Here is a 12,500-nt window from a genome sequence, read left to right on the forward strand (position 1 = left end):
GTTGTGTGATTGACGAGTGGACGAGCGATTGACTGATTTAGCAGTGAGTTTATTGTTTTTCGAGTGGACACCTCCCGCTGCCCGTAGCCTAGCATGTACAACGTCAGGAAAATAAATGACCCGAGTTTGGAATGACATGTCAGCCTCCCCATCTCCTATAACCTCCCATCCCTACAATATTTTCCAGTAAACTATCAAAAAGAGAATACACTCAGCTGTGTCGGCGTCACGCTTTCTAGGCTACTCTAGCGAGCAATCAACGCAGGGCAGAAACCACCGGTTACACTGTTACACACAGACTTTATAATGTGGCAAATGTTCGACCTTTTAAAGTGGCAAATTTGCGTCTTTACAAAGTATATATACGTGGCCCTAATACGCCGTCGTATTCGTTATGTCTTTGGGAATTATAGGAATATTGTTGTCGAAAGGCTGCAGCAATGGATGGTTGGGTTTTCGGTGGCAAACTAACTCTCCGTGCTGCTCCACTTAAGGTTACAGCCGGGTGATGAAGGCGCAAGTGGGCCGACATGTTGGATGTGTTACCTTTATTAGGTGATCGTTGTGAAGCAGTGCTTGCAATGCACACTGTGCTTTGTTTACTGACGGTCTTTTTGCCTTGTTCGTGGGCTACTTCAAATGTCGCCATGATCATGCAGCCGCCGGTAAAGTTTGTTTCTTCTCACATGACTCCTTCATTTGCATTTCAACGCGCTTATTGGCTCTTGGGAAATTCAGTAAAATTCTGATTGGTTGTTGCAAGGTTGACGAGAGGCAAGCTGAACAGTCAGAGAAAACGCATCCCCCGGGTCCTAAGCACTCCTCTCTATCGCTCCCAGGCTACGCGCGCGCAATAACCTTGTATTAAATAAAAAGTTTAATGTCGCGTATACCGAAATATTGCGGTTTAGGTGAGTCTATTGAACCGAACAGGCCAAACCGAACGGTTCAATAAATTATTGAAAACCGTTGCATCCCTATCTGACACACACACACACACACACACACACACACACACACACACACACACACACACACCTTCAAACACTGCTGTGTGTCTTCTCAGGTTTAAGGTTGTGATCAGTAACTGCTGGGCCACACCCTCCCCCTACTCTACAGACAAGAAGCGGTGGAGCCTCATCATCAACAGGTACACACACACACACACACACACACACACACACACACACACACACACACACACACCCTCCCCCTACTCTACAGACAAGAAGCGGTGGAGCCTCATCATCAACAGGTACACACACACACACACACACACACACACCCTCCCCTTGCAATCGGACCCTGATTCAACCCTGATTTGGTGCAGGCTCAGTGTCCTGGTCCAGTTCTCACACACACACACACACACACACACACACACACACACACACACACACACACACACACACACACACACACACACACAGGCTCAGTGTCCTGCTCTAGTTCCCAGCAGCCTGTTCCCTGTCCCGAGTTGCTCAGCATTCTCTCTGTGTGTGTGTGTGTGTGTGTGTGTGTGTGTGTGTGTGTGTGTGTGTGTGTGTGTGTGTGTGTGTGTGTGTGTGTGTGTGTGTGTGTGTGTGTGTGTGTGTGTGTGTGTGTGTGTGTGTGTGTGTGTGTGTGTGTGTGTGTGTGTGTGTGTGTGTGTGTGTGTGTGTGTGTGTGTGTGTGTGTGTGTGTGTGTGTGTGTGTGTGTGTGTGTGTGTGTGTGTGTGTGTTTGCTTGCTTGCTCTTCCCACAGCTGCCCCTCGGACAACACGGTCACCATATTTGACAACGCCAAAGACAGCCGCTCCACCTTCAAGTTCAACTCGTTCCGCTTCCAGCGTCTGGACAAGGTCTCCACCGTCTGGCTGCACTGCGACGTCCAGCTGTGTGACGGGGAGAAGCTCTACTGCCAGCCTGTGTGTACCTCATAACACACACACACACACACACACACACACACACACACACACACACACACACACACACACACACACATATAGAATACAGCAGCTCTACTGCCAGCCTGTGTGTACCTCATAACACACACACACACACACACACACACACACACACACACACACACACACACACACACACACACATATAGAATACAGTAGCTCTACTGCCAGCCGGTATGTATCCCATAACACACACACACACACACACACACACACACACACACACATATAGAATACAGTAGCTCTACTGCCAGCCTGTGTGTACCTCATAACACACACACACACACACACACACACACACACACACACACACACACACACACACAGTATAGAATACAGTAGCTCTACTGCCAGCCTGTATGTACCTCATAACACACACACACACACACACACACACACACACACACACACACACACACACATATAGAATACAGTAGCTCTACTGCCAGCCTGTGTGTATCCCATAACACACACACACACACACACACACACACACACACACACACACACACACACACACACACACACACACACACACACACACACACACACACACACACACACACATATAGAATACAGTAGCTCTACTGCCAGCCTGTGTGTATCCCATAACACACACACACACACACACACACACACACACACACACACATATAGAATACAGTAGCTCTACTGCCAGCCTGTGTGTATCCCATAACACACACACACACACACACACACACACACACACACACACATATAGAATACAGTAGCTCTACTGCCAGCCTGTGTGTATCCCATAACACACACACACACACACACACACACACACACACACACACATATAGAATACAGTAGCTCTACTGCCAGCCTGTGTGTACCTCATAACACACACACACACACACACACACACACACACACACACACACACACACACATATAGAATACAGTAGCTCTACTGCCAGCCGGTATGTATCCCACACACACACACACACACACACACACACACACACACACACACACACATATAGAATACAGTAGCTCTACTGCCAGCCGGTACGTATCCCGTAACACACACACACACACACACACACACACACACACACACACACACACACACACACACACACACACACACACACACACACACACACACACACACATATAGAATACAGTAGCTCTACTGCCAGCCTGTATGTACCTCAGAATACACACACATATACACACACACATATAGAATACAGTAGCTCTACTGCCAGCCGGTATGTACCTCATAACACACACACACACACACACACACACACACATATAGAATACAGTAGCTCTACTGCCAGCCGGTACGTCCAGACCACTTACGTATATGGTTAATATATACAGTATATACTGTATATATATATATATATATATATATATATATAGGATATGTAATGCATATAGAATTGACTTACTGTCAGCCGGTACGTATCCCATATGGTTAATATACTGTATACAGCGCTCAGGATCATATCTAAAGTTGACTAAAAAGAGGAATAAAAAATACATCTTTGGAAATTGATGTTAATGCCTTAATCCAGCCTTTGAGAACACCAATTTTCTTTGTGAATGAATAATCGTATTGTAAATAAATAAACGTTCAAATACAGGGGGCACAAGTAAGTTGGATTCCCATAGAAGTTTTAGATTAGGCAGATTTTTATTTTTAATGGCCAGTTATTTCATGGATCCAGGACACTCTGCACCCTGACAAAATAGCCCCACATCATCGCATATCCTTCACCATACCTAGATTGGCATGGTTCTATTTCAGTTAGCCCAATAGCTGGTGTGATTTCCATTAAGAGATGATCTTATGGAAAGTACTCCATGCCAATCTAAAACTAAATTTAAAAAAATCTGAATCAGAATCGGATTTATTGGTTTGTGTAAACAAATATTGTACTAAAACTATTGGCAGCCTGAGTCTGAGGCCAGTGTGTATGGCCACTGGGTGGACTGGCTCTGTTTAAGGTGTGGACGTGTTTGGTCGTGAGCTTTTAAGAGACACTGCAATGCTTAAGTGTCTGCAGCGAGCGGCAGCAGTGCCTCAGCATGTTCTCTTCTCTTCCACCCCTCAAGATTCCGTGTGCCGCGCGGTTCTAAATGTTCTCTCGTCTTCCACCCCTCAAGATTCCGTGTACCGCGCGGATCTAAATGTTCTCTTCTCTTCCACCCCTCAAGATTCTGTGTGCCGCGCGGTTCTAAATGTTCTCTTCTCTTCCACCCCTCAAGATTCCGTGTGCCGCGCGGTTCTAAATGTTCTCTTCTCTTCCACCCCTCAAGATTCCGTGTGCCGCGCGGGTCTAAATGTTCTCTTCTCTTCCACCCCTCAAGATTCCGTGTACTGCGCGAAGTGTTCGTTCTGATCCAGAACTCTCTGGAGGAATCCTGACCACGGAGTTCCACGTTAGAGGTACAACCATGGCAACAGTAAACAGTAAACACTAGCAGCAATGGCTGTCAATCTGAGTTGTGCACACACACACACACACACACACACACACACACACACACACACACACACACACACACACACACACACACACACACACACACACACACACACACAAGTACCTCACCTGGTCTTGTTAACCAAACACACACACACACACACACACACACACACTCACCTGGTGTTTTGTGCTTTTTTCTGTCCTGCAGGAGAACTGTCCTCCAGTTACAGACACCTTTCAGGTAACACCCCCCCCCCCCCCCCCACACACACACACACACACACACACTTCCCAACTTGTACTTTACAAATGATACACAGTTCAAATAGTAGGTTGAAGTCTCTTTAATGCAGTAATAATCGTATCGGTATTTAATAAAGTCATGAATGTAACAAATACAAACGAACAAAATGAATGCATGAATGAATGAATGAGTGAATAAATACATTCATTATTTAATAAATGAATGCATTATTTTCGAGTGTGTGTGTGTGTGTGTGTGTGTGTGTGTGTGTGTGTGTGTGTGTGTGTGTGTGTGTGTGTGTGTTCTGATCCTGACATGGCTCCTGTCTCCACTGTGGCAGGTGTGTATTTGTACGTGGTGTGTGTCGTCTTTGTGAGTTTACTGTGGAACTTCAACAACCTGCCAAGACTACTGTGAGCCTCAACATGCCTGAAAGTCCTCATAAGGCTTTGGTCTCTCTATGGTGCACACACACACACACACACACATACACACACACACACACACACAGACACACATGCACGCACACACACATACAGACACACACAAACACACACACGCACACATACACACACAAACACACACACGCACACATACACACATCCATCTCTCAGGGGAAGAAGCACACACTCCTCTAGCTCATGCGATGTAAACCGTTCCCTCCACTCTCTAGAGACCAGAAGATCACAGCACAGTGTGTGTGTGTGTGTGTGTGTGTGTGAGTGTGTGTGTAGATCACTAGAGGACGGTCTGGGCTCTCACCCTGATTGGTAGAAATCCACAGATATAGGAGAGAGCAGAAGGATGTTCCAATGACTAGCTGAGGAGTATGTTTCATTTGTTTTACTGGACTGCAGATCATTTGAAGACATTTGTGTTTTTATCGTTATAATAAATAAACATTGTCCAACATCGCCCACTCTGTTGACCCTTATGTCCTAGCCCTTGGTTCAAACTTTTACTGTTTATTTTTGCAGGGGATAAAAAGCAACTTTTACATAAAACTGGTCACTTATTAATCATGTATACTGTACATTGTTCATTAATCATGTATACATTATTTAGTAATCATGTATACATTGTTCATTAACTGTGTATACATTATTTAGTAATCATGTATACATTGTTCATTAATCATGTATACATTGTTCATTAAAAGTGTATACATTATTTATTAATTGTGTATACATTATTTACTAATTGTGAATACATTGTAATGTTTGTCCAAACAACTGATTCAGCTTGCTTACCCAAAATGATAGAGCATTGAATTAGTATAAAACAAATTGGAGCTGGCCAATCAACTTGCCCAACAAACTGTTTGCCTGCTGTGTGTACATGTGACAGAATGTGTGTTTGTGTGTGTGAGTGTGTGTGTACATGTGTTAGTGTGTGTGTGTGTGTGCGTGTATGTGTACGTGTGTTAGTGTGTGTATGTGTGTACACGTGTTAGCGTGTGTGTGTGTGTGTGTGTGTGTGTGTGTGTGTGCGTGTGTACATGTGTTAGCATGTATGTGTGTGTGTGTGTACATGTGTTAGTGTGTGTATGTGTGTACATGTGTTAGTGTGTGTGTGTGTGTGTGTGTGTGTACATACATGCTCTTTGCCATTGCTTGTGTTGAGCCCTGACTGGGGAGTGAGTTTCACTCTTTCAGCACCGTTATAGCGTCCAGGAGGGGGCAGTAGAGTCCAGAGCCAGTTCCTAGGTTGCCTTGGAGACCTGTTGTGTCCGTGGTACTGTGTCCTGGTTGCTATGGTATTTCCACGTTTGGTACGGCACACATCATGTCCGCCGTCCTGCCCACCGCGTGAGTGCGCTGAGTCCTCCATCTGTCTTTGTGCTCCTTCAGTGGGACTTTATCCTGACACACACACACACACACACACACACACACACACACACGCACACACACACACACACACACAGTGTTGTAACTCTCTTTGCAGTGCAGTCCCTTTGGTGCCCCACATATCCATATAATTATATCCACCTCTATAACTCATCAAACAATAATCAATAATCAGTAATCAGTGCAGAGAAAGTGACACACACACACATACACACACATACACACACACACACACACACACACACACACACACACACACACATACACACTCACAGAGAGGGTAACAGCGCCCCCCAGTGGCATCCCTGGTAAAGTGGAGTAAACAGGTAAACAAATCATCTTCTGGCAATAGAGCATTTTTATACATGTTTTTAGTCAACTTACCATGGGTCCCAACTTCCCATGAATTATGTGTATGAGAGACTCTCTCTCTGTGTGTGTGTGTGTGTGTGTGTGTGTGTGTGTGTGTGTGTGTGTACCTCCAGGGCAGCTTTGTGGCTGGTGGTTCCGGGACTGTCTTTAGGGGGGTACACAAACCCCTTCTTACTCTTCAGCCAGAATGTCTTCTGATTGCCTTTCCCCTACACACACACACACACACACACACATACACACCCACACACACACATCCATAAGTCAACCATGAGGTGATAAGCAGACACTCTAACAGCAATGTTCACACACACACACACACACACACACACACACACACACATCCATAAGTCAGCCATGAGATGGATGATAAGCAGACACTCTAACGTACTGTAGGCGTTCCAATACTTATGACTCCTGTATTTTAAGGAAAACATTTATTTATTTACTATACATTATTCATTCACAAAGAAAATTGATGTTCTTAAAGATGGAATATTTCCTCATTTTTTCATTAAGATCAATTTCAAAAGATGATTTTGTATTGTCAACGTCAGCATGTGTTCCAATACTTTTGGAGGGGACTGTATCTGTACGTTAAGCAGGTACGCTAGCGTCTGTCAGACTCCAGGTGGAGGGGACTGTATCGGTACGTTAAGCAGGTACGCTAGCGTCTGTCAGACTCCAGGTGGAGGGGACTGTATCGGTACGTTAAGCAGGTACGCTAGCGTCTGTCAGACTCCAGGTGGAGGGGACTGTATCGGTACGTTAAGCAGGTACGCTAGCGTCTGTCAGACCCCAGGTGGAGGGGACTGTATCTGTACGTTAAGCAGGTACGCTAGCGTCTGTCAGACTCCAGGTGGAGGGGACTGTATCTGTACGTTAAGCAGGTACGCTAGCGTCTGTCAGACTCCAGGTGGAGGGGACTGTATCTGTACGTTAAGCAGGTACGCTAGCGTCTGTCAGACCCCAGGTGGAGGGGACTGTATCGGTACGTTAAGCAGGTACGCTAGCGTCTGTCAGACCCCAGGTGGAGGGGACTATATCTGTACGTTAAGCAGGTACGCTAGCTAGAGGGACTATATCGGTACGTTAAGCAGGTACGCTAGCGTCTGTCAGACCCCAGGTGGAGGGGACTATATCTGTACGTTAAGCAGGTACGCTAGCTAGAGGGACTATATGTGTACGTTAAGCAGGTACGCTAGCTAGAGGGGACTATATCGGTACGTTAAGCAGGTACGCTAGCGTCTGTCAGACCCCAGGTGGAGGGGACTATATGTGTACGTTAAGCAGGTACGCTAGCGTCTGTCAGACCCCAGGTGCGCACCTTGATGTCCATGTCTCCTCTCTCCTCGAGCTCGAAGACGCCCATCTCCCTCAGGATGTCTGCTGTGCTCTGGGAGATATGGATCTTCAGGGCTGCCGTACGACATCATCGGCACGTCAGGCACGGTGACATCATCAGTGACATCACATCACATCAATACACAAGACACAAAGTTGACTTGTTAGTTTGACGGATATTTATCAAACGCTACAGCATAACGTTATACAGTTAAAGTTAAAGTTGACTTGTTAGTTTGACAGGTATTTATCAAACTCTACAGCATAACGTTATACAGTTAAAGTTAAAGTTGACTTGTTAGTTTGACAGGTATTTATCAAACGCTACAGCATAACGTTATACAGTTAAAGTTAAAGTTGACTTGTTAGTTTGACAGGTATTTATCAAACTCTACAGCATAACGTTATACAGTTAAAGTTAAAGTTGACTTGTTAGTTTGACAGGTATTTATCAAACTCTACAGCATAACGTTATACAGTTAAAGTTAAAGTTGACTTGTTAGTTTGACAGGTATTTATCAAACTCTACAGCATAACGTTATACAGTTAAAGTTAAAGTTGACTTGTTAGTTTGACAGGTATTTATCAAACTCTACAGCATAACGTTATACAGTTAAAGTTAAAGTTGACTTGTTAGTTTGACAGGTATTTATCAAACTCTACAGCATAACGTTATACAGTTAAAGTTAAAGTTGACTTGTTAGTTTGACAGGTATTTATCAAACACTACAGCATAACGTTATACAGTTAAAGTTAAAGTTGACTTGTTAGTTTGACAGGTATTTATCAAACTCTACAGCATAACGTTATACAGTTAAAGTTAAAGTTGACTTGTTAGTTTGACAGGTATTTATCAAACTCTACAGCATAACGTTATACAGTTAAAGTTAAAGTTGACTTGTTAGTTTGACAGGTATTTATCAAACACTACAGCATAACGTTATACAGTTAAAGTTAAAGTTGACTTGTTAGTTTGACAGGTATTTATCAAACTCTACAGCATAACGTTATACAGTTAAAGTTAAAGTTGACTTGTTAGTTTGACAGGTATTTATCAAACTCTACAGCATAACGTTATACAGTTAAAGTTAAAGTTGACTTGTTAGTTTGACAGGTATTTATCAAACACTACAGCATAACGTTACAGTTAAAGTTAAAGTTGACTTGTTAGTTTGACAGGTATTTATCAAACTCTACAGCATAACGTTATACAGTTAAAGTTAAAGTTGACTTGTTAGTTTGACAGGTATTTATCAAACTCTACAGCATAACGTTATACAGTTAAAGTTAAAGTTGACTTGTTAGTTTGACAGGTATTTATCAAACACTACAGCATAACGTTACAGTTAAAGTTAAAGTTGACTTGTTAGTTTGACAGGTATTTATCAAACACTACAGCATAACGTTACAGTTAAAGTTAAAGTTGACTTGTTAGTTTGACAGGTATTTATCAAACACTACAGCATAACGTTAAAGCTAAATTTAAAGTTGACTTGTTAGTTTGATGGGTATTTATCAAACGCTACAGCATAACGTTTTACAGTTAAAGTTGACTTGTTAGTTTGACAGGTATTTATCAAACGCTACAGCATAACGATAAAGTTAAAGATGGCTTGTTAGTTTGACTAGAATTTATGAAACGCTACTGGATAATGTTTTACAGTTGACGGGACTCACACAGGCTGTTGCTCTCCATCGTGTGTGTGTGTGTGATAACTCACGCAGGCTGTTTTTCTCCATTGTGTGTGTGTGTGTGTGTGTGTGTGTGTGTGTGTGTGTGTGTGTGTGTGTGTGTGATAACTCACGCAGGCTGTTTTTCTCCATTGTGTGTATGTGTGTGTGTGTGTGTGTGTGTGTGTGTGTGCGTAATAACTCACGCAGGCTGTTGCTCTCCATCCTGGAGGCCATGTTGACCGTGTCCCCAAACAGGCAGTATCTGGGCATGGAGGTGCCCACCACCCCCGCCACCACTGGACCTGAGGAGAGAGACAACCATGAGGGGGTGTGTGTGTGTGTGTGTGTGTGTGTGTGTGTGTGTGTGTGTGTGTACCTGAGTTGATGCCTACGCGTAGTGCCAGTCTCTCGGTGGGCGTGTGTGTGTGTGTGTGTGTGTGTGTGTGTGTGTGTGTACCTGAGTTGATGCCTACGCGTAGTGCCAGTCTCTCGATGTGTGTGTGTGTGTGTGTGTGTGTACCTGAGTTGATGCCTACGCGTAGTGCCAGTCTCTCTGTGTGTGTGTGTGTGTGTGTGTGTGTGTGTGTGTGTGTGTGTGTGTGTGTGTGTGTGTGTGTGTACCTGAAACTGAGTTGATGCCTACGCGTAGTGCCAGTCTCTCGGTGTGTGTGTGTGTGTGTGTGTGTGTGTGTGTGTGTGTGTGTGTGTGTGTGTGTGTGTGTGTGTGTGTGTGTGTGTGTGTGTGTGTGTGTGTGTGTGTGTGTGTACACGTGTGTACCTGAGTTGATGCCCACGCGTAGTGCCAGTCTCTCGGTGTGTGTGTGTGTGTGTGTGTGTGTGTGTGTGTGTGTGTGTGTGTGTGTGTGTGTGTGTGTGTACCTGAGTTGATGCCCACGCGTAGTGCCAGTCTCTCGGTGGGCATGTGTGTGTGTGTGTGTGTGTGTGTGTGTGTGTGTGTGTGTGTGTGTGTGTGTGTGTGTGTGTGTGTACCTGAGTTGATGCCCACGCGTAGTGCCAGTCTCTCGGTGGGCATGTGTGTGTGTGTGTGTGTGTGTGTACCTGAGTTGATGCCCACGCGTAGTGCCAGTCTCTCGGTGGGCATGTGTGTGTGTGTGTGTGTGTGTGTGTGTGTACCTGAGTTGATGCCCACGCGTAGTGCCAGTCTCTCGGTGGGCATGTGTGTGTGTGTGTGTGTGTGTGTGTACCTGAGTTGATGCCCACGCGTAGTGCCAGTCTCTCGGTGTGTGTGTGTGTGTGTGTGTGTGTGTGTGTGTGTGTGTGTGTGTGTGTGTGTGTGTACGTGTGTACCTGAGTTGATGCCCACGCGTAGTGCCAGTCTCTCGGTGGGCATGTGTGTGTGTGTGTGTGTGTGTGTGTGTGTGTGTGTGTGTGTGTGTGTGTGTGTGTGTGTGTGTGTACCTGAGTTGATGCCCACGCGTAGTGCCAGTCTCTCGGTGGGCATGTGTGTGTGTGTGTGTGTGTGTGTGTACCTGAGTTGATGCCCACGCGTAGTGCCAGTCTCTCGGTGGGCATGTGTGTGTGTGTGTGTGTGTGTGTGTACCTGAGTTGATGCCCACGCGTAGTGCCAGTCTCTCGGTGGGCATGTGTGTGTGTGTGTGTGTGTGTGTGTGTGTGTGTGTGTGTGTGTGTGTGTACCTGAAACTGAGTTGATGCCTACGCGTAGTGCCAGTCTCTCGGTGGGCATGTGTGTGTGTGTGTGTGTGTGTGTGTGTGTGTGTGTGTGTGTGTGTGTGTGTGTGTGTGTGTGTGTGTGTGTGTGTGTGTACCTGAGTTGATGCCCACGCGTAGTGCCAGTCTCTCGGTGGGCATGTGTGTGTGTGTGTGTGTGTGTGTGTGTGTGTGTGTGTGTGTGTGTGTGTGTGTGTGTGTGTGTGTGTGTGTGTGTGTGTACCTGAGTTGATGCCCACGCGTAGTGCCAGTCTCTCGGTGGGCATGTGTGTGTGTGTGTGTGTGTGTGTGTACCTGAGTTGATGCCCACGCGTAGTGCCAGTCTCTCGGTGGGCATGTGTGTGTGTGTGTGTGTGTGTGTGTGTGTGTGTGTGTGTGTGTGTGTGTGTGTGTGTGTGTACCTGAAACTGAGTTGATGCCTACGCGTAGTGCCAGTCTCTCGGTGGGCATGTGTGTGTGTGTGTGTGTGTGTGTGTGTGTGTGTGTGTGTGTGTGTGTGTGTGTGTGTGTGTGTGTGTGTGTGTGTGTGTACCTGAGTTGATGCCCACGCGTAGTGCCAGTCTCTCGGTGGGCATGTGTGTGTGTGTGTGTGTGTGTGTGTGTGTGTGTGTGTGTGTGTGTGTGTGTGTGTGTGTGTGTGTGTGTGTGTACCTGAGTTGATGCCCACGCGTAGTGCCAGTCTCTCGGTGGGCATGTGTGTGTGTGTGTGTGTGTGTGTGTGTGTGTGTGTGTGTGTGTGTGTGTGTGTGTGTGTGTGTGTGTACCTGAGTTGATGCCCACGCGTAGTGCCAGTCTCTCGGTGGGCATGTGTGTGTGTGTGTGTGTGTGTGTGTGTGTGTGTGTGTGTGTGTGTGTACCTGAGTTGATGCCCACGCGTAGTGCCAGTCTCTCGGTGTGTGTGTGTGTGTGT

At 45.7% G+C, this 12,500-nt stretch overlaps 2 protein-coding genes across 2 annotated transcripts in view; one reads left to right on the top strand and one right to left on the bottom strand.

The window, feature by feature from the left end:
* Positions 1–5,078, top strand: part of tectb (tectorin beta) — a 14,919-nt gene extending 9,841 nt beyond the window's left edge. Inside the window, exons 9-12 of the mRNA XM_062517934.1 lie at positions 1,067–1,150; positions 1,745–1,907; positions 4,299–4,377; positions 5,002–5,078. Coding sequence (XP_062373918.1) covers positions 1,067–1,150; positions 1,745–1,907; positions 4,299–4,377; positions 5,002–5,078 — 403 coding nt within the window. The remainder of the gene's footprint in view (positions 1–1,066; positions 1,151–1,744; positions 1,908–4,298; positions 4,378–5,001) is intronic.
* A 1,226-nt stretch (positions 5,079–6,304) lies between these two features.
* The window catches only part of gucy2g (guanylate cyclase 2g), a 29,000-nt gene continuing 22,804 nt past the window's right edge, over positions 6,305–12,500 (bottom strand). Inside the window, exons 20-23 of the mRNA XM_062517935.1 lie at positions 10,105–10,203; positions 8,211–8,302; positions 6,991–7,092; positions 6,305–6,412 (exon numbers count right to left, since the gene is read on the bottom strand). Coding sequence (XP_062373919.1) covers positions 6,305–6,412; positions 6,991–7,092; positions 8,211–8,302; positions 10,105–10,203 — 401 coding nt within the window. The remainder of the gene's footprint in view (positions 6,413–6,990; positions 7,093–8,210; positions 8,303–10,104; positions 10,204–12,500) is intronic.

The sequence above is a fragment of the Sardina pilchardus genome, chromosome 17 (genome assembly GCF_963854185.1).
Source record: "Sardina pilchardus chromosome 17, fSarPil1.1, whole genome shotgun sequence".
NCBI lineage: Eukaryota > Metazoa > Chordata > Actinopteri > Clupeiformes > Clupeidae > Sardina > Sardina pilchardus.